At 37.0% G+C, this 21876-nt stretch overlaps 1 protein-coding gene across 1 annotated transcript in view; it reads right to left on the reverse strand.

Annotated features, from left to right (window-relative positions):
* Window positions 1-18079, reverse strand: part of LOC587664 (serine/threonine-protein kinase DCLK1) — a 42322-nt gene extending 24243 nt beyond the window's left edge. The window contains exons 1-2 of the mRNA XM_030980931.1: window positions 17970-18079; window positions 15856-16593 (exon numbers count right to left, since the gene is read on the reverse strand). Coding sequence (XP_030836791.1) covers window positions 15856-16578 — 723 coding nt within the window. The 5' untranslated portion in view covers window positions 16579-16593; window positions 17970-18079. The remainder of the gene's footprint in view (window positions 1-15855; window positions 16594-17969) is intronic.
* Window positions 18080-21876: the final 3797 nt, after the last annotated feature.

A 21876-nucleotide genomic window follows, 5' to 3' on the forward strand; every position in this document is an offset into this window, starting at 1 on the left:
ATGTGGTTTGTAACTTAGAGTCAACCTAAAGTTTTGTAACCATGAGTGCGTTCACAAGGTCCGTAACTACAAGATAACTTTAACGTTTAAAACCACGATCTAAACTTAAAGTTATCACAATGTCATATGAACCTGACTAGAGGCATGCTGTGATTAAGTCCACTAATTATTCCATTCATCACGGGTAGGCAAAAGTATTCCTTCCATGCTTGAAGAACTCGATCATCAAAGCAGCTCATTTAAAGTCAGTGTAATAATAATATTCAGTGCAAGTACCCTAGCTGGATCCCCTAAGAAAAGAAGTTGTTTCATCTACCTAATTATCATAGTATTGTAACTCCAAGAGCTTTAATACATATAGCATACATTGCAGTATACGGCCATTTTTCACTCTCTGTTTGGCTGTTTACAATCATACAATCTGCAGATTGACCAGCCACAAATGCTCATCGTTTTAAACATTAGTTGTAACCAACGTTAAGTCTCTTTCTCCCTTTCCGATTGAGAGAATGGAAAAAGGAACTTGAACTTGCCTGTGCAGTCAATAGTTTTCAAATTACAGAATGCAACGTATGTCGGTAGAATACAAATCTGATTATCCCTGCTTAGCCCCTATGTTCTCTTGAATGTTGCGTCTTGCGCCCCCCCCCCCCCCCCCACAAGGGAATACCACTGGCCTTGATTTTAACAGAAGACCATCGAAGTCCCCTCAAGCCTCCACCATCCAGAATTTGATTTTTACAAAACCGATCCTCCAGGCAGGGAAAAATTTTGAAAAGTGTTATTCAGAGACTGCATAATATTAAGAAAGAAAGATTGCAGAAACAGTGTAAAAGGAAAATACAAAAAGTCAGATAGAAAGGTGCACGAGAAATGAGTGATGCTGAAGGAAGAGAACTTGTTTAATAATGAATAAGTCATAATCGTCTAGATGGTATTATACATTCACAGGTGCATGAAATAACCATAATAATCCCATAACAAATTTTTCCTGCTTGCAAGGAATACTTGGATGACAAAGATGCTAGTATAAATGACAATGCATCCAGAAGACAGAAGAAAGTAATTTTCAGTCTACAGAATTTGTGGATGCAGGCAGTAATTCTGAAATAATTTTCAGAAAATGGTAAACAAGAACCAAATTTAATAAGATGGAATAAGAAGGTGCTAATAGATAATTTCCCAAGAATGAAGACGGTGGAAGAAAGGGGAATTTCTCCATCTACCCTGAAGCCGTTTTAAATCCAAACAGAATCAAAATATTCAGCAGGTCATCGATGGGATGGTATAGGCCACTGGGGGCGGTCATACCGTTGGACTGGCGCCTGATTAGCTTTGACACGAAGTCTCTAGCATCCTCGGGCAATGACACTTGTGCTAATGAAACAGTATTCACGAGCATCTCCATCAAAACAGCAGGCCATATGATGGGGGTATTTCATTATGATATGTGAGATGGTATAGGGATGGGTAGCTGGGGGGGGGGGGGGGGGCTATTGAAACCACCTGATGGACTATGGACCGATTTGAGCGCTATGTCAGGTGCTAGTCTGCATGGACAGACTCAGATTTTGACATTTTTCAAGGCTTCAAGCCCATATACGGTAACTTATGTGCAAGAAGACTATATTTTCTAGTAAGATCCATAAGGGTTTTACATTGTAGCTTCTAATATTAATGTTTATATTTTTCTGTACGTGCATGTATAGTTAACAATTAACACACTTCTGGGGCTCAGTACAAGACATCTTCATAAAAAGTAAACACGACTGGAGTCCAGCGTAATTAGTTTGCATAAATGGATGTCATTCAGCAGCTACTAAAGAGGGCTTGTGAGTGGTGGTCTATAGGCCAGATATTTCAGACCCTTCTTTACATATTTTGCAAACTGACTTCCTTGTATTGGGAGTCTTCTTTTGACGTTTTTATAAAGGAAGATAAATGTCCAATCAAATGATCTTGATAATCCTTTCATTTCTTGTTATTCTATAATCTTTCTAAATAATTATTTTTACAGAATGTTACATTGACAAAGTAACAGAATGAACTATTTGAATCCGATGACCGGGGTAATAATATATATATATCTGTAAAGCATTTGGAGAGGGCCTTTGATCCTGAGAAGTGCTATATAAGAACTAGCTATTATTTTTATTATTATTATTTGAAACTGAATTATTTTGAAAACATATATGTTATGATTCATGTACATTTAGGCCTGTATATCCATGGTGGATGAATGAATATCAAAATATTGAAAATAAAACAAAACAAAAATATTTTTTTTGACAATTATACTAAGGGAATACATATAGAGCTTACTGTAAGCTTTAGTAGAAACCCAGTACAAAACCTACAAATATTAAAATAAAACTATGAAATAAGGACATTGACATCTGAACATAATCCTAGAATAACCGCAATTTTTTTTTTTGTCTGATTATGTTAAAAATATTTTTGTTTATTCTAATCCATCACAGTATTGGGTGAGATATTGGAAAAACAGAATATCCTATTTCAGCCTCTATTATCCCTTGGGGGGACAAAGCAAGCCCAAGTACGATATCAAGGCAATATGCATGCAATATGGGAAACGTGAACGAGCTTATTTATTATTCTGCTAGCTCTCTCTGGTCGGACAACGTCTCCGAGCCAATGTCTTGGTCCGCTGGCGCTTTGCTGGATCATACTCAGTCACTCTAGTCTTGAATTGCAGACTGCTTAAAGTAGTCACCCAAAGAAAATTCACAACCACTGATAATTATGGAAAAATTATATATGGATGGAAAGATTTTCTCTTGAAAAACATGTATAATTTGCTGAAAAATCATCTAGATATCATGGAAAGGCGTAAATTGCACTGTGGCTAGCTGTGTCTCGCATGTGCCGTCACAAATCTTAACTCTCTACGGAGGACCGCTGAAGGCAGAAAATCTGGATCTCAAAAATTAACATTTTTTAAAGAGGGAAGTTGTTATATTTGATCAACAAGGCTTCCCCCTTTGCAATGATATGAATTTTGCATCAATTCAAAACACTTTTGATTCTTCTGTGACTATTTTAAAACGTGCATGCTCTCTCTGGTGAGTATATAGGCTACTAACATTTACTGTGGTGTATGACAGACAGAATACATGCACCAGAAGAAAACCACTACATCATACTGGAAAAAAAAGAAATTATCAATTATCTAGACCAGACCTGTATGTATAAAAATACCTAAATTTGGGACTTTGATAAACTAAATACAACTGGCTCTATGGTTTAAAAACAAATATTTTTAACGAATATTTGATTTCTCATTAACCTTTTTGGGTAGCCATGGGTAGTAATAATAATAAAGCAATTACCTGCATTATATTCATATATATTCAGAAAACACTGGATTGATAAGTTCTTAAATTAGATTTTAACACTTTTCTTGAAATTAGTTTTTTTCTCAAAAATATATTTTTTTAATAGCAAGAAATTAATTTCTATGATTAATCAATGGTACTTCAATCAGTGCAATTTTCTCTGCCTTTCCTAAAAAGAATTAAATACAACTGATTTTCCTTCCTTCACAGGTATCAAATGTATTTTTTTTAAATATAAGAGTGGGAGTGATTAAGCTCAAAAGCTTTGAAAGAATTCTGATTAAAAAAGAAAACAATTGTAACATAATGAGAATACTAGAGCAAATCAGCCCCTCCCCCACCCCCCCCCAAAAAAAAATAGTTCATGAACTTAAAAAAGGGTATTTATTATACTAGAATAATCTAATAAAATGAGGGGGAAACAGGGTTTGTATTTATAAACTAGTTCATCTCCCCCTGCTCAGCTACGATCCCATTTTCCTAATCAGTGTTTTGTGTGGTAACAGCCTGCATGTGAAATCAATACGGCCAAGACACGGGAGATGGGAGATGGGAAGAGGACGTACGGCCCCCAGACTCCTCACTCCTTCGCCGCCGCTGAATGGGCGCGGGGATGAGCATGCTGGCGGCTAAGCCATGCGTGGAATAAGATGCCATCCCTTCCATCTTTGGTCGGGGTATAGTAAGCCTTGTGACAAGGAGTCAGGAAATATTTGTTCATGAGGACTGATCTATTTATTTTACTGTAGATATCTTCTTTAAGATGACTTAAATTTTTACAAAGCCATTATATTTCAAAGAAACGTACAAGAATTCTTGAGGAGAGGGCTCAACTCCATACCAGTTTTCAACGTCTAATCAATATTGAATTTTACGAATTAGTGTACAGGCAGAAAAAAGGGAATGTATTTTTGCTGAAAGGTACATGTTTTCCCTCACAGAATGTTACAGACATCAAATTGAATTATCAAAAGTGATCTAATTGATGTTAAAATCTGTGAAAAATGCAACATTACTACAGGAAATTCAGGGTTTGTCAGTTCATATATATTTTTGTATATTGAACTCCCAAGCATGTAATATTTGTATAATATTAAATTGATTCTCATATAAATAATAAGCAGATTATGTGTATAAAATTAAATTGATTCCTTTATTTATGATAAACAAAATATTCAATAATGAACATACATGAATATGGGCCTCATTAAAGGTACAATGTCCCATTTGCAGGCCAAAAAAATGAAAAAGTTAAATTCCAACTGCATTTGAAAGATAATACTAATTTAGAACTTCCCTAAAAAAGGTGGGCCTGAAAACGTCTTCAAGTGGGAAAATAACGACTATTAGTTGTCAAATCGACTTTAGGGCTATAGAGCCCAAAAGTAATAGTCTTGATTTTCAGACAATTGTACTGAATGGTCATACGTTTTATGCTGCGCAAAGATTCAATCAGTTTAATCTTGGCCATCACAAGAAGTGGGTTATTGATGTAGACAAATGCTCATGTACCCTTTACAAGTCTTTTCATGTATTTTTTACCAAAGAAGAAAAAAGCCAGTCAGTCACTCAATAGTGTCTGACAGTAAAGTCTAGCAAGTAAACGAGTTTCCTTGCATAATTTGAATATGAGGACACTGCTAACGTTTAAATTTCACAGATAGGACATACACATTCATAATTCCTGGAAAGTTCTACAGCATTTGAGGTTGGCTGCAAAAGGGACATGGTACCTTTAACGTAACATAAACACTATCTGTATTATGCATGTTCTGATATCCTGGGGCACCAGTGATCTATCACCGTCTCCAAAACGTCTTTTTTGACAATTCATTGGTGGTTACCAGTATGATGATAAAGATAACATTTCTTTAGTCATTGCATCACCCTCATATTGCAACCACACAAATGTTTCATATCTTTCAAAGCCACAATCTGACATTACAATCTTAGGGAGGGATGTCGCTTTTCACAGGAGGGTCTGAGATAGAGACTAATTAATGATATGTCTGGCCAAGATAAAAAGGGGGAAAGGGAGCGCAAACCAACATTACCACCATACAAAGGTTTTCTTCTGTTTCCATAATATATGAATAATTTATTTAAACCTTGCATAATACCACTATCCAAATAATGGTCTTCAAATACAGACTAATTAATAATATGCCTGGCCAAGAAAAAAGGGGGAAAGGGAGCATCAACCAACATTACCACCATACAAAGGTTTTCTTCTGTTCAATATGAATAATCTATTAGATCTTGCACACAATGAAACTATCCAAACAATGGTCTGCAAATACAGACTAATTAATAATATGTCTGGCCAAGCAGCCCAGTGTTGTGTGAAGAGTGAAAAAGGAGTCCTTTGTTCTCTTTGTGTGTGGAGGGAGACTTTAGGTGCTTGCCTGTCTCTATCTCATTGTTTGCACACATGCACTCCACAAAGCAGACAGGGGTGAATGATTAAATATGCGATAGGATGAGAGGAAAAGGGAAGGAAAAAGGGAAGGAAAAAGAGGAAATGTGGATAGACATGGAAGAGGGAGCGGAGAATGAGCCCATGTCAAGATACTATCATCTTTGGAGCCGGAAGGGCATTAAGTCATATCATTTTATAGAGAGTTAACACCCTTCTGGCTCCATATAGATGATATGGTTTTCATATAATTCCCATCACACATGAGATCATAGATTTCTGTTTAAAGGGATCTGGTAACTTTGTCTCAGATTCTAAAACAAAATCCTGGATTTAGCTCATGCTGCAATGATAATTATAAACCTTTAGGTCAGTCAGAAATCCCATGACTTTTACAAGCCGATCACCTGTCTGATTATCAAGATAGTTATGATTGGAATTACAAATTTTGAAAACCGTTTACACTACAGTCTATTGGGGAAAACGAGTATGGTAAAACTGGTCACTCAAAGATTTTTACTTTTTTGAGGAACTTCTTGATCATTTTAAAGCGCAATTTTTTTAGGGCTTCAATATTGCACCATATCACAGACACTGATAGCATGTAGGGCCGTGCATCTCAGAATTAACATTGTTAAATGATCCCTGTAACTATAGCATTATATGAAAAGGCAAAATAGGGCCTGGCTCCTACAGGGAATATTTCATTACCAATAAAGGGTGATCCTTCTGAAATGATTTTGTCCTGTTTTCATGTATTATATTTTTATATTTGGTGAATAAAAATCAATCAATGAATAAATTATAATGACATTAATGTCTACTAGCATTTTAAATTGTACCATAACTAATCAATAATTATTAAGTGTTTGTCCATGTTTGTGCTTGTCATTGTATTCATTATCTAGTATCAGAGGCCACACTGGCTTATATGTATAAATAATAATAGTACATATAATGATGGAGAGTAAATTCTGCAACTGAAATGCACACAATGCACAATTACAGTGTACAATATCCACATAGGTCTATATTGGTATGAAGTGTCAGATTATAGAAGAAACAAAATTCCACTAAAATTTCAAACTAAACTAAAATACATGTATAATTTAGATAAGAGTGCATTGATAGTAAATATCAATATTAAATAATTTTCACAAGATATTTAAAAATGTATAAAAGTACTAAAGGTTGGACCATAACCAACTCATGGTAATGAATAAAAAGAATATGAATTTTATCTTTAATAGTTTGACTTCAACTTTAAATAATGAATGGTTAAGAAAATGAATAGGTGCAGGAAGAATGAGTAAAGAAGATGAGGAATACAATCTTAAAATATTGAATATTTGTTCATGTCCCTGGGCTGTGCAATGCATATTTTAAAATAAATAAACCATTATTATCATTATCATATTGAGGAGAAATGTACAAGAAGAAGAAGGAAAAACGATATTAGAGGAAGAGGAAATTGAGATGAGGTAGAAAGACCAATTCATCAACAAATCCAAACAAGATCTTACAAAAATTCCCAGGTTGAAGAGTACTTCCGATCTATGAGTCATCGCTTAAGGATTTTGTTCATAACATACTCTATGTCACTTCCTATTAATTTACATGGATCAAGCTACGGAGCATTCTAAGCAAATCGGCCTGTAAAATATATCTCGTTCAAAACAGGAGATATTAACATTGAATCTATTTTTCCCTGCATTATGATTCATATACTCTTTCTCCTTTTACTCCTCTCCTCCTATCTCTCTCTCTCTCTCTCTCTCTCTGCCTACTACCTCTCCTCCCCCCTCTCTCTCTCTCTCTGCCTATTCATAATACAAACCTCTCTTAATGTCTTGTTTCTTATTCTTTTCATCTCCCTCTCTTTCTCCTTTTATCCTCTCCTTTTATTCCTCTCCCCCTTCTCTCACTCTGTCTCTGTTTCTCTCTGTTTCTGTCTCGTGTCTCTCTTTCTCTCTCTTTCTCTCTCTCTCTCTCTCTCTATTTCGATCTGCCTATTTATAATGTTTAAATTTTTTCTTTTCCTGTCCCTTACCCTTTTATCTCCATCTTTTTTTTAATTCTTCTTTTCTCATTCTTAGTTTACAAAATTGCTGTTATAGGTCTGTATGTACATGTAAGTCTACAAACAAAATATTTCTGAAATTTAGTATTCAAAGTGGGGGAAAACCCATTAAATGTATATGTACACTGTACATAGAAATCTACACTTTTTTCAATTTTTTCAATTTTTAGGCAAAAAACTAAAGGCAGTCTCTAGTGATATCTAGATTCTATATATTCAACCAAACTATTAAAGAAAATATTGTAAACACCTAAATTACAATTGTTCACTCATCTCCATTTTCCACATACTTAACTGTGAACACAATGTACATCAAAATGTTAATAGCTTTGCCCACTGGCCACCACATTCAAACAATCCTTTAATGAAATTTCCTTTGTGATAAAAAGAAATAAAAACCAATGAGCCTTAGCCTCTATTCATAAGATCTGACAGGATTACTCCAACCTAACGACCGGAAAGTCAAAACCCAATCAATGGCCCAAATGATATTCATACAATCTCATTATTAAGCAACCTGTCAAATACAATGAAAGTCATTATGCAGGGTGCATTGTGTGAAGAATGCATGACTCACTGCCCATTAGAATTGGTCATAATTAGTATTGTCAGAGGTTGAATAGTAAATTTGTTTATCTTCTCACTAAGTGATCTGGTTGGCGGTTGATTTATAATCAATATGACAGGATTTGATCCATTGGGCAGGCTTCTTGTTTGACAGAGGTTGTAGGAGTACCGGTATGCCACTTACTTTCAGATCTTATACATTATTCACATGGTCATCTAAATAATAAATGACTTGTTGTGTCCATATTTGTCAGAAATTGCCTGAATTCATTTGAAGAAAGTCTGATTCCTAAATGAGCGAGTTAATCCTGGGGTTGTGAGAAATGAGAATCTACTTTAGATTTGTTTTAATAATAAATTATGTTGATAACGCATAAGACATCTACAATGTAGATCCTAATAAGCAACAGAAAAGCTTGAATTTTGCAAGTTGTGTACGTTGGGAAAATAATCAAATACAGATATAGCATCTTCAAATAACCTACTTTCCTCTCACACTGACTCATATTGCAGGAGCGATGAATTACCCCAAAAAGGTTAATTCATTATCCCACTAAAACTCTTGATGAAGTCAAATTTCTACCCCTCAGCCATTCTGATTCATCCTTTCTTTATGAGATATAATTATGTGAATTGTAGTTCTATTCTATTTTTAAATTTTATATGTGATGGCCGTGTGTGTTAAATGGCAATAATATTTAGTAGGCGTAACTGCATGTACTTTTATGTTGAGTCTGGAGGGAAATAGCCGCACATAAAGATCACATTCTAAATTCTGTCCTGTATCTTTATAAAATGAAACAAATAAAATGAAACAAATAAAAGGTAAGAAGTAAGTCATTAAAAGTAGTCACCCAAAGAATCAAAAGTGTTTTGAATTGATGCAAAATAAATATCATTGCGAAGGGGAAGCCTTGCTGATCAAATATAACAATTTCCCTCTACAAAATATGTTTGGGGCCCGCAGTAATCATCTCTCAAGAATGTTAATTTTGAGATCCAGATTTTCTGCCTTCAGCAGTCCTCCGTAGAGCATCAAGATTTGTGATGTCACATGCAAAAAAAAACAGCTATCCACAAAGCATTTTACGCCTTTCCATGATATCTATATGATTTTTCAGCAAATTATTCATGTTTTTCAAGAGAAAATCTTTATATCAATATATAATTTGTCCATAATTATCAGTTGAACATTGTAGTGAATTTTCTTTGTGTGACTACTGTAGGAGTACATGTAACCAAATTTGTCAACAAAAAACAAGAATATCAGGTAAAACAATTTTTAAGTCTGATGTTATACATTCTACCTGCATGTTGTATACATGGTTTTTTTCTTCTTCTAGGGATTGGTCACTTTAAAGATGAAGTTGAGTTCTGGTCATGCGATTGCATTGTGAAAGAAACGGTGTGGAACCGACCAGAAAAGGTTGATCATCTAGCATATAAGAATTTGTGTGTATTGCAAGGTTCTGGAATCATCAAAATGATAAGAAATTTGGCCAAGTCTTGGTAAAGTTACAAACACTTGCACAGAAAGATGTATATGGGACTACACGAACACATGGCGTAAAAAGCCGGCCCCCCGATTTTTACGATGTTACATGCATATTTAGAATATGAAGGCATTTGAAGAGCCATGCTTTTCAGAGAACATGTTTTATCTGATGTTCTTCCACATTTGCATATAACAATTATAACGTTCTCAATTTATTTTTCACCTCTTTCCAGAACTCAACCTTCTCTTTAAGGGTGTTGGTCATGGAGCTCACCGGCCTGCGGCCTGCACCCTCTTCGGAGGGGTCACGCATATTATTCATGGTCTGAAGACTGTTATCATGTTATCCAGTGATGCGTCATATGCAAGACATGGGCTCAACGGAGCAAAAGATTAATCTACATCTTATTCACATCTCAACACTGAATCTAAAGTAGTCAACCATGTGACAGTTCATTACATTATGCTTGTCTTTATTTTCAAGAAATTATTCACGCAGATGGGGACATGCAGGTAATGTTCACAACCTGGAACCCGGCACACAGACATTTAAAAAGGAGAGGAGTACTAATTTTCACAAAAAGCACTGTGCGCTGATAATGGCTGCCGGAGCTAAAACTAGGGTAATAATTTCCAAAGCTCTTTGGAAGCGCATACAGATGTTGTATAATGTGATATGCACCATACAAGAACCAAATATTATTATTATTCCTGTTGAAAAAGACATAAGATTAATCTCAAACATTTCTTAACAATGAATCTCTTGCAAGTCAACTACGAGACAGATCGTTGCATCCAACAGACATTTCGAATTGAGGGGAGTACCGATATATCTACTTAATATAAGTGACTTATTTTTACACTATAGCATTTATGCAGTAAAAGATACAAGAATAATGCACATCTCATACACATCTCATCGCTGAATCTAAAGTAGTCAACCGTATGACAGTTCACTACATTACCTCTATCTTCATGACCGCAGTTGAAGAGAAGATTACATAATTAATGTCCACGGCAAAAGCATCCCACACACGTTTCTAGGGGAGAGGGAGGGGAATAGTAATATCTACATTCTTAGATATATACCAGAGCATTTCTGTTACAAAATATGCAAGATTAATGTTAACGTTTCTTGATGAAGGATAAAAAGGAGAGATTTTGTGAATGATTTTAAGTGAAAATTCTACAAAGCTTTTCAGCTGTTTCTAATCTTTTTGTACAAATTATTTTGTCTCATATTGAAAAAAAGCTTATTTGTTGAGACTTTTGTTGGTGACTCTTTCTGACTTACATACCACATGAGCTTCCAAAATGACAAAAGAAAACTCCCTACTCCTTTCAAACATCTAAAAATCACTCCTTTTTTAATGTAGCACTTGTGGCACTTACCATACTGAAACATGTAATCCATACTTAATGCTCATGCATACTACAAAAACATTTTCTTGAAATGCTACATTTTGTTTTTAAAAGCTTTTCAAGTAATGTATGCCACACGATGAGTCATTACTGCATAATCTCCACTTTGCTGTATACATCAAATGAAGGTGGTTAGCCTTTCCTGCCTTGCTCCGTCAAAGAACATAGGTGGGTCATCACCAGCTCGAGATTGCCAAATAGCCCGCTATTTCTGATTTGGGAAATAATCCTGAAGTTACAAATCGCGTCCTCATCAGCTAGAGATTCGACCTCGAAACTTGACCTTGAGAAACTAGCTCAATATATTTCGCTCAGCGTTCGCGCATAGTGCGAGTCTTCGGGCTGGTGTATAGCGGGATATTTTGCAAACTATCCCAAGATATCTTGGGATGACTATCCCAACCAAATATCCCGCTAATTGCAATTTTATGCTGATGAAGACACAAACTAACTGGATAATTTGCGAACGGGATAGTTGAAATAGCGGGATATTTGGCAATCTCGAGCTGATGAAGACAGGCCTCATGTGAATCATGAGATGCACAAGAGACTCTTGAATAATATGTGCCAATATTCTAAGATGTTAGCTCCCTTGGCTTTTAGAAAATCACCCACATGATCTCCATCTCTCAGACTCTCATGAATGTTGCATGCACTAAATTGTCTTCATCATCCTCCTCCTCTCTCTCTCTATCTCTCTGTTTTATCTCTTTCTCTCCTCCCCTGAGCGCTCTCTCTGTCTCTGGCTGTCTCTCTGTCTGTCTGTTTGTTTGTCTCTCTTGCAAGTGATTACCAGTTATCTACATTGTATCTTCCCTTTTGTGAGATATCTACAGTACTCACTTAAATTACAAGTCTCTTCAAAAAGCATACATTTACTTGTGCTTAATCATGTTTTTTTTAGACAAACAACAACTTTTCTAAAAAGCCCCTCATAACTGATCTTTCTTCCTATCTAACCTCTATTATTTTTCTTTGTGTCTTATTCTACATGTACATACACCTCATTATATTTTTACACACATGAATATTGTCTGCTTGCTTTAACATATATAGATTAATGACCTTCCGACTCTGAACAGATAATATGTTCAATGATGAGTGCTATAACATCTGTCTGGCTCTCAACATGTATGCAAGCTCTCTCTCTCTCTCTCTCTCTCTCTCTCTCTCTCTTTTTTTTTCTCTCTCTACAGTATCTTAATACTTCTGTCATCTTCAATTTCATCCCCTCTTCATGCATCTTTGATAATGCATTCCTGCATAAAGTAATTCACCTTGAAGTTCAGTGTTTCAATTACATCTGTCACATTCCCTTACTCTTGATATCATTATTTCCTATCTGTCATCCCCTGTCCCTCTCCTTGTCCTCCCTCCTCCCTCTGTGGTCAGACCAATTCCAACATCTCATTTTCCCATTACTAATGTCCTTTGGCACGATATTAATCTACATTTGCCACTCTCCACATCAGCTTCACATCTTTTAAATGCATTATTTATCTCCTTCTTCCTTATAAAGGTTTTCTGTAGCTATCTCTGATCCTATTGGTACCACCCATCCACCCTTCTCTTTTTATCTCTGTCTCATCTTAATGTCTTTTAATTGTCTTTTGTATACTAAAGATTTAATTTATGTTCAAACTTAATATTATTTTCCCTCCAAAACCTTCCTTCCATCTCTAACCACTCATCCCAGCATCTTCATCCCATGTCAGTCATCTTTAAAAATAAATCCCCCATCCTTTCTCCCTCCCTCTTTCCCCCTCCCACGCTCCCTTGTCCCTCTCTCCTCCCTCCCTCTCTATCTTTCTCCCTTTCTTTTCTATATCTCTCTTTCATCCTTCTCTATATCTCTCTCCCCTATTTTCTTCCCTCTCTATCTCTGACGGATCACTCCTGCATCACTAACCCATCCCATTCCAGTATTCCATTTCATTACATCCCTCATCCTCACATCCCCCCTCTCTCTCTTTCACTCTTTCTCTCTCTCTCTCACTCTCTCTCTCCCTCTCTACATCACACCAATAAACTTACCCCTTTTCTCTGTCTCACTCTCACTCTCTTCCATCCTCCCATCCCATCCCTATCCCATCTCTCCTCCATCTCTGACTACTCATCCCAGCATCACTCATCCATCCCACTCTTCCCCTCTCTCTCTCTCCTCTCTCTCTCTACATCACACTATCTCAACATAAACTCACATACTCCTTTTCTCTGTCTCACTCTCTCTCTCTCTCTCCCATCCTCCACATCCCATCTCTCCTCTATCTCTGACCCCTCATCCCTGCATCACTCATCCATCCCACTCTCCCCATCTCCATAGATCCCACTGGTGACTCACGGTGCGTGTCACCAGCTAACTCGGGCTGTGCAACCAATAACGCACGATGACTAATACTGACACAGATCCACGGCTAAAAACAAAAGCTGGCCGGATGAATCCCTCCATTCGGGGAAATTGAATGACCAAACTCCCTAACTGCCAAGAAAACAAACGTTGCACCACAGGCAGCTTTTCCAGGATTTTGTTTGTACCCATCTGACAAATTTAATCTCATGAAAAACAATTCTTTAAGGGCAAACAAACCACATACAGTACAGTTCATCCATCTCACAGTCAGTGTACTTTTTGCAAATACCGTAACCATACTCATTGTATGTATACTCGTATATCTCACCAAAATATTTAAATTATGTCTAGTAGACTCTTTCTGCATCTGCCAAGCCTCAAGTCATACTAATTACTTATAAATAAGTTCTTACAGCTGAATGCATCAACATAAAATAGAAACTGTATTCGCAAGATTTCTTAAAATGAAGTCAAGCCCTAGGCAGGTAGTCTTGTTGTTAAGGGCAACCATCATAGAAAAAGAAAATCAGTTTTTCTCCTCTATAATTGAACATGGTTTGAACCTCAGTGGTTTTTCCCTCTCTTTTTTTTCTCTCTCTCTTTATATATTGGGCAGTGTTTTTGTTGAAATTTTGTAAACATCACTTACATGACTGCATGTGAGCTCTTTATAAATCAGTCTCTAGACTGTTTTATCACTAGCTAGTATGAATTGAAGAAAAGAAAAAAGTTTCCTCTATTCTTTTACTCCATATTTATCAAGCACTTACGTACATGTAACTGTAATAATGTAAGTCTCTATTGAAAAAATGAATTGAGAAAAAAAAAGAATTTCCTCTCCATATTTAACAAGCAGTTAAATAAATGAAACATTAGGTCTCTCTTTTTTCTAATATAAACCTGACAGGAACCAGGACACATAACTGGGTAAAATAAACAACTTATCAGTTATCACCCACAATGAGAAGCTCTGTCAACAACTTCCACACAATGGTTAGACCCTATGCGCTAAATCTTTTACAATCTTTGAGTACAGGTAACTGTCAAAGTAAATATACTTTACAGACAGTTAAACATCCTTGAGTGACCAAAAGGCTACTTCAGGATTCTTCCCTAAGTAAGTTATTGTGTCTTTAACTCGTTGTATGCCACACAAATAATCTCCCTGTGCCACAATGTATTTATCATGTAATTATACCAAGGGCTTTAAGATTATTTAACTGTTTCAAGTACAAGATTAATCTATACCAATGTTAAAAGGGTTGTCATGGAATTATTCAAGAATGGAAATGGTAAGTTTGCAAAGCTTTGGGTTGCACAAAGCGATCCTTCCCTCAATGTTTGCCTATTGTTTTGTGCAGAAGTGCATGTGTGGCAAATGAGACACTGTGCAGGGAGGCGAAGACAGCAGTCAAAGAGTTAACTAAGAGTGCAAGGTTGCTCAATAACATGGATTGCGTGATAAGTTGGAGAAACAGATGCAAGTGCAAGGTTTCTGTAATCGATGAAGGAACATTATATTGCTTCAAGTTCTCTCAAAATGATTGCCATCAGAGAAAGATGAATAGTTTTCTGTCTGACAGGTTGAAGGATATTCTGTCATCTTTATTGCTTTCGATCGGCAGGAATGTCTATTCATAGCATTTAATCGTCGACTGTATTCCCTCAATCGCATGTTCTCCCACACTCTTACAATCTGCGTATATGTATCTGCAATCCATCTCATACATCCTAACGTGAGGTGTACAGTGTCCAATTATCTCCCCCCCCCCCTTCCCCACTTTTTTTGTTGGGGGGGGGGAGGGGGAGGGGGGAGGGGAGAGGGGGGAGGGGGGAGAGGGGAGGGGGAGGGGGGAGGGGGGAGGGGGAGGGGGGGGGGGGGTGTCTATTCTTCAACATTCTCTTTCAAATGGCTCTCTACATAACAACAGCTTCCACAATGATGTACACCTTCAAGATGTAACCAAATGAAGAGAAGAGTAAATGAAAAATACATCTAGTTTTAACATCGGCATATGAGCATTGGCATATATGAGCATTGGCACACTCATTAGGCTATAGGTGATTTACATTGGGAGCTAGAAGAACATGAGCTACATGCAAAGTTTGCATTCATGAAACCCTTCTTCAGAAAATATAAATTTTAATGTATGCAGATCTTAAACTTACCTGTCTTCCATCCAAGGTATAAAGCTTGCGAACAGCACCAGAGTCTAACTTTATGGCCTCCGTAATATCCGTCAGGACCTGCTCGAAGGAATGAGCCGTTTTCTTGTTGAGCAGGATCCTCACAGCTTTGCGGGGTTTGGCTCCACTCTTGATAACGGTTACCAGCCTTGGTTTGATGAAATCTCTGCCATCATCGATGAAGCCGTCCGTTGTGCGTGGGAGGGGCGTGTTACTGTCCCGGCCGTCCTTTCTGGCCGACGGTGACCCGACCTTCCACGCAGGATCATTAGTCCTTGAGTATTCCATGCGCTTGAAGACATCCTGTGACGAACACACGTAGCTTTCCTCTTGTCGAAGCATATTGAGGCTCGTGACCTTACGAGTGCCATCGATGGTAAAGACGTGCCTTACGCCCTGTGGTAAATGCGCCTTATCGGATAGAGTTCTCGTTAGGTCCTCTAACAGAGCCTCGAATGTCCTGAAGCGTTCTGGAGATACGGCGTAGACGATGCCTTTGAAAAATCTGTCCCCGTTTCTGTAGAAGCACACCTTTTTAGCTTTCTTGTCCGTTGTGCGTTTCTGAAGCGATGTCCTGATTAAAACACCATGTGCACTGTGAGCGGGGCTGGGGATTCCGTTGCGGGCTGAACGCAAGCGTGATCGTTCAGTAGAACTGCGGAAGTGTTCCTGAAATTCTGCCAAGGTGGGGGAACTGTAAGCCATCTTGTGATGTTTTGCCTGTGGGGTGGAGAAGAAACTGAATATGAACAAGAATTTATGACATATCATTACCAGTGACTTTTAAAATGGCTGCATCTACATACACATTTACCATCAATGAAAAAGACACCTTACAAAATTTAGTAATACATGTACCTAGTACCTAGTGTACATCTTCAAAACTGCGACATAACCATTCTTCTTGTCTTTCTTATTGTGTTGATGAGTCATGGTTTTACTCTTGCTTTGCTGAACACTTCTTTGTTTATCTCATGAATATTTTTCCCCATCTGATGCTGTAGTGTATCCCAGATATTTAAAAGTGTGGGTTTGCTTGTTTCCCTTTTATTTTTGAGATAGTATTGCATTGGGGTGTCCGAGTCTTTTCTTAAAATATTATCATGCACTCTGTTTTCTTGTTGCTTAAATCTAAGCCTTCATTCATAATAATGTTTGATACCACAGTTAAAATTAACTGCAGATTTTCTCTCGATTCTGCTGCTAAAACGGTTTTATCTGCATGTAGCGAAGGTTGTTTTAAATTCCGACCTCCACCTCTAACACCATTGTGATCCTTGATCTATCCAGTATAGTTGTATAATAATTAAGACAAATAAAAATATTGAAAAAATGAACCTCCCATACAGAGTAGATATACATGAAACATACTCCTGCATACGAGTTAGTGGACAATAACCACATTCACCTAGATGCAAAATACTATGCAACATCCAGTCAATTTCTTGAAATGCAATACAATAACAAGGGTGCTGTTCTTCTCTGCTATATCCTGAATTCTTCATTTTTCTTTACATTTACGAACGACATAAATATGCTTTGAAATCTGGATAGACTGTTGGAAATTACATCTAACAACATGTACAATTTTGAACTTAAGATAAGAAGTTGATAAATTTGTCATCAAATTTATTTTAATTGATTTGTGCACATTTATTATGTAAATAAAATGAATATACAATACAGAATCATATACTAGCTATTATAGACCTAATTGGGATTTATAAAAACTATTTCTTTCATAAAATATGCATATGTACAACAAAATCATATAACTTCAGCCTGGTTTAGAAACATGTGTAGGTACACATCGATAATCAATAAAGCAGGCCGTCCCAGACTTATCAGTTACACATGTATTACAAGGCTTCCTGAACAAAGGGCGTCCACCGTTCCCTAGCTACACCCTACGCTTCGGGTGTTCACCGTACCCCCCTACACCGTACCCCATACACCATCCGGTGCACCTCCTCCGAGCACAGGGGTGCCGGTAAATCTAAATGTAAACACAAAATAATCAGAGATGGTTGGAACCTGAAATGATGTTTTACCAACTTGCTCACAATAACAAACCACGTGCTAAAGAATCTACTCACCTTTTTCAGGCTGGAGATTGAAAAATATGGTTAGATCGAGGATGATTTTTATATTGGGTCTTCGCTTCGTCGCTGTAAGATCCCCGCACCGGCCTACACCCGTTGAAAGCTTTTCGTACAATGAGCATCGATACCGCACAGTTTGCGACTTGCGAGCGATGCATGCACAGCGAACAGATAACCCACCTGTTCAATTACCGCGCGTGCATACCGCGCGCTGAGGGTAAGATGCAGTCCGAATGAGATGGAGATTTATTAAAGGGAAAATTCAGTTCTTGGAAAGGTGGGGGAAATGATGAGTTTTTCCATTTTCTTTCATGTTAATGTGGAAGAAAACTATAGAAAGAGCTGAAAAAGATGGCTCTTAAAATTCCGTCATATTATCGTGTGTTTCATAATCAACCTTTCCAAGCCTCTATTAATAATAATAATAATATTTAAGTTTTATATAGCGCTTAAACAAATGTTTCTAAGCGATGTACAAATATACTATTCGCTTTCAGACAGTTTCTTTTACACTAAATTCGCATGACTGGGCACTGTAACCCCATTTTGGGGGCGATTTATTTCATTGACCACTGTGTGCAATCCATCCAAAAATCAATTATAATTATGATCAATTGCTAAGCTTTGTGTTATATGGGGCCCAGAAGTACCTGCATCATACCACATGATTGATAAAGCCCGTGACAAAGGCGCAAGTGAAAAGGAATGAACAAAAATGATTTCTCTCCCTTCTGCTACTTATTTTAAAAATCATTATATTGTTTTTAATCCATTTGTTTTACACCGTTTCGTATAAAAACTATTGACACATGAATGAACACTGACTGATTTTAACCAAGTTTCTGTTCTTTGTAAAAAAAAACCGAATCCATCGTACAAAACCCTCTTATTATTAGCGTCACATTTAGATTGGATAAGCTAATATCTTTGCAATTGAATTTAATCGGAAATTTGAGCAAAGTTACAATTCATTGTTTAGTATAGGCCTAGGGTTAACCCCCCCTTGATTTTTTTTAATGTATATGTTTTGTGGGAACCCCCCCCCCCCCCCCAACGGAACAAAATGTCAAATTTTCAAATTTCGAGACCAAAAAAAAAAAAAAAGTGTCCTTCCCCCCCCCCCCCCCCCCCCCCCCCCCCCCCCCCCCCCCCCCCCCCCCCCCCCGCTTATTCAGCGGCTGGCTGGGTCGTTGCGATTTTTTGGGGACCAAAAAAAAGTGTCACAAAAATGTTTCAAAATATTTAGGCATATACAATATACTTTTCACTGAAATTTGCATATTTTTTGGTTTTGTTTTGAGGGGGGGGGGGGATCTGTGCAAATTAGGAATACTGTCTCCTTTAAAATCATGAACAATCTTCTCTGAAGAAAGGTATTTCATTTATTTCATTATGATCTCGACATAAGCCTATAACGGCCCTCAGTATATATGGTTGCTTTGAACTTCCTAGAATTTCGACCACCATTCCTTTATCATGTTGAAAAATATTGCACTAATTAATCTGTAAATATGTTAAGTTTGTCACGAAGGCCTTTATGTACATCGTATAAGGGGAGGCTATGGGGAGGGGTTATAACCTTCTCAGATTTTGATTTTAGGCGCTCTTCCAATGAACTATCATGATTCAAGTTGTGTCCACCTTAGTTTTAACAAAAGTTTAATTTTAAGTGACACCTTGGCGGAACTAATAGAAGGAGTTGGACTTTCACTGCATCCACTTGATCAATTTCGCGTGTACGATTATATAATTCAAGAGTTTGCCACTTCTCTCGAGGCCGCCAGCGATTTCAAGCTCACCGCTCATGATGGCGGTCTCCTGCGTTTTCTGTAATTTATCTTTTTTCATTGAAATTATATTTGTGTTTGTATGCATCTTATTTAACGTACTTACAAATTTATTATTATGTAAAATTAAGAAATATTTGTTACTTAAAGTATATGATTATGTTCTTTTTTGAAAATGCAGAAATAAAAACAAACAAACAAACAAACTTTAATTGGGGGGAGCATTTTAAAGAAAAAGCTACATCAAATGGCAAATAGAGCGGTTCATAATATTATTCTTGAGTTACGACGAAATGTTGAAAACAAATCTCCGTTGAAATGTGGGAGATGTTTTTGCCATGTCCCCCTCCCTCCATTAAATTACGACAGCCAAAAAAAACATTTAAAATAAATAATTATTATTAGATTAAAAAAAAACGCACATAGAAAACAACAACAAAAATACCTTAAATATACAACACTAGGGCCCGTCTTATAAAAAGATGCGATTGATGCGAGTTAATTAATCGCAGGTCATCAAATCAATCGCAATTAGTTTGTAGTCCCCTCTCTCTTATGTATACAGTTGCGATTGATATTAATTGCATAATCGCAAATTTGTATAAGACGGGGGGCAGATCAACACTGGTAATGCCGTACAACACCAGTTGCAATTTTTTGTCTCGAAATTTACTATGTTATAGAAATGAGGTGCAATAATAAATAATCAAACATCCCATATTTCAATTCAAACAAATTAGGAGCTGTTTAACAAACTCGGAGTTATCTGTAGTCTATATGTTAAGATGACTCGATACTTTGTATTTCTTTTCTGTAATTTTCTTGTCAATACTTTGTTTGGTATTTATACATCATGCCCAAAATGTCTGGGAAGTTGTTTGACGTTCTCAAAACCCAAACAAACATTAACACGTATACCCTCAGTGGGCAGGGAAGAGGGGATCTCTATTTCGGACATGGCTTTCAAGTCTTATAGGCTACATTGTGAGTTTCTGCACTGCACTGGAATATGTTATCTGAGAGTTTGTAACTGTTTTGATACTCTACTTCACTAGGACAAGGTGGATGCTTAAAGGAAAAAGAGAGGTAAGAAAGATTAAAGAAAACCAAAGGGAAAGTGGGATATTAGAACTACATGCAGGTTCTTTGACCGTATCAAACAGTTTTTAATAATATAAATCATGACTTTATATAGATAAGAGTACCTATATAATTTATATAGGATCTCTATGCAACCAGAGCTATTTATAAACAGAGTTTGTTCAATATTTGGTTTCAATTGGTCACAAAATAGCGTTATTCTTTTTAGTGCTTGACCAACAAAGCAGTATTCCAAAAGGGTGCCCAACTCGAATCGGGATGCCAAACTCTCCCGATCAATGGCGCTGTAAGAAAATATATAAATAGCGCCCTCTATGCTGTTTTTTTTTTAACACTTCCTAGCTCTTTAATTGAACACCTCTAAATTCTTTCTTTCTTTCATTTAAAAATTAATCAAAACTAACAAAGAGACAGACAGACGAACAAACACACGAACAAATATCATTGTCTTTGAATAACTCAACTAATGTCATGGTCATTGCATATTAAATCGACGAGTCATGGATAAATGATATATTTCCCCCAAATGTTTACTCCGACTTTCCATCTATAATGCCAAAGTTGGATCAAAAGAAAACGTGGAACACAGCCTTTTCTGATTTAATGCTAAATAAAGCCAAACACTGAGGTGCCGTGAGGTGGGTGGGGCACTTTTTTTTTGGGGGGGGGGGGGCTTAGATAGAACACAGATAATGGGCGTCTTTAAAATTCTAAAACGCCCTCCTTTTGCAAGGGGGGGGGGGGGTGTTTGAACACCTTAACACCCCCCCCCCCCTCGATACGCCACTGTGCAACAAAATATTTACCTCACAATTTCACTCACATTATCTTTCACTTTCCTCCCTCCTTCCCTCTCGAGCCCCCCCCCCCCCCCCCAACACAAATCACGCTGTATCTTATTTCCATGTTTCTAGCCTGATATCAAGTTGGTTTCATAAGTAATACATTTTTGAAGGTGCAATCAATCAAACACAAATTGGCAACCTCATAACATATCTTCCGAGGTCCCCTCC

Source organism: Strongylocentrotus purpuratus, unplaced genomic scaffold (genome assembly GCF_000002235.5).
Source record: "Strongylocentrotus purpuratus isolate Spur 01 unplaced genomic scaffold, Spur_5.0 spur5_scaffold_11, whole genome shotgun sequence".
In the NCBI taxonomy this organism is placed as follows: domain Eukaryota; kingdom Metazoa; phylum Echinodermata; class Echinoidea; order Camarodonta; family Strongylocentrotidae; genus Strongylocentrotus; species Strongylocentrotus purpuratus.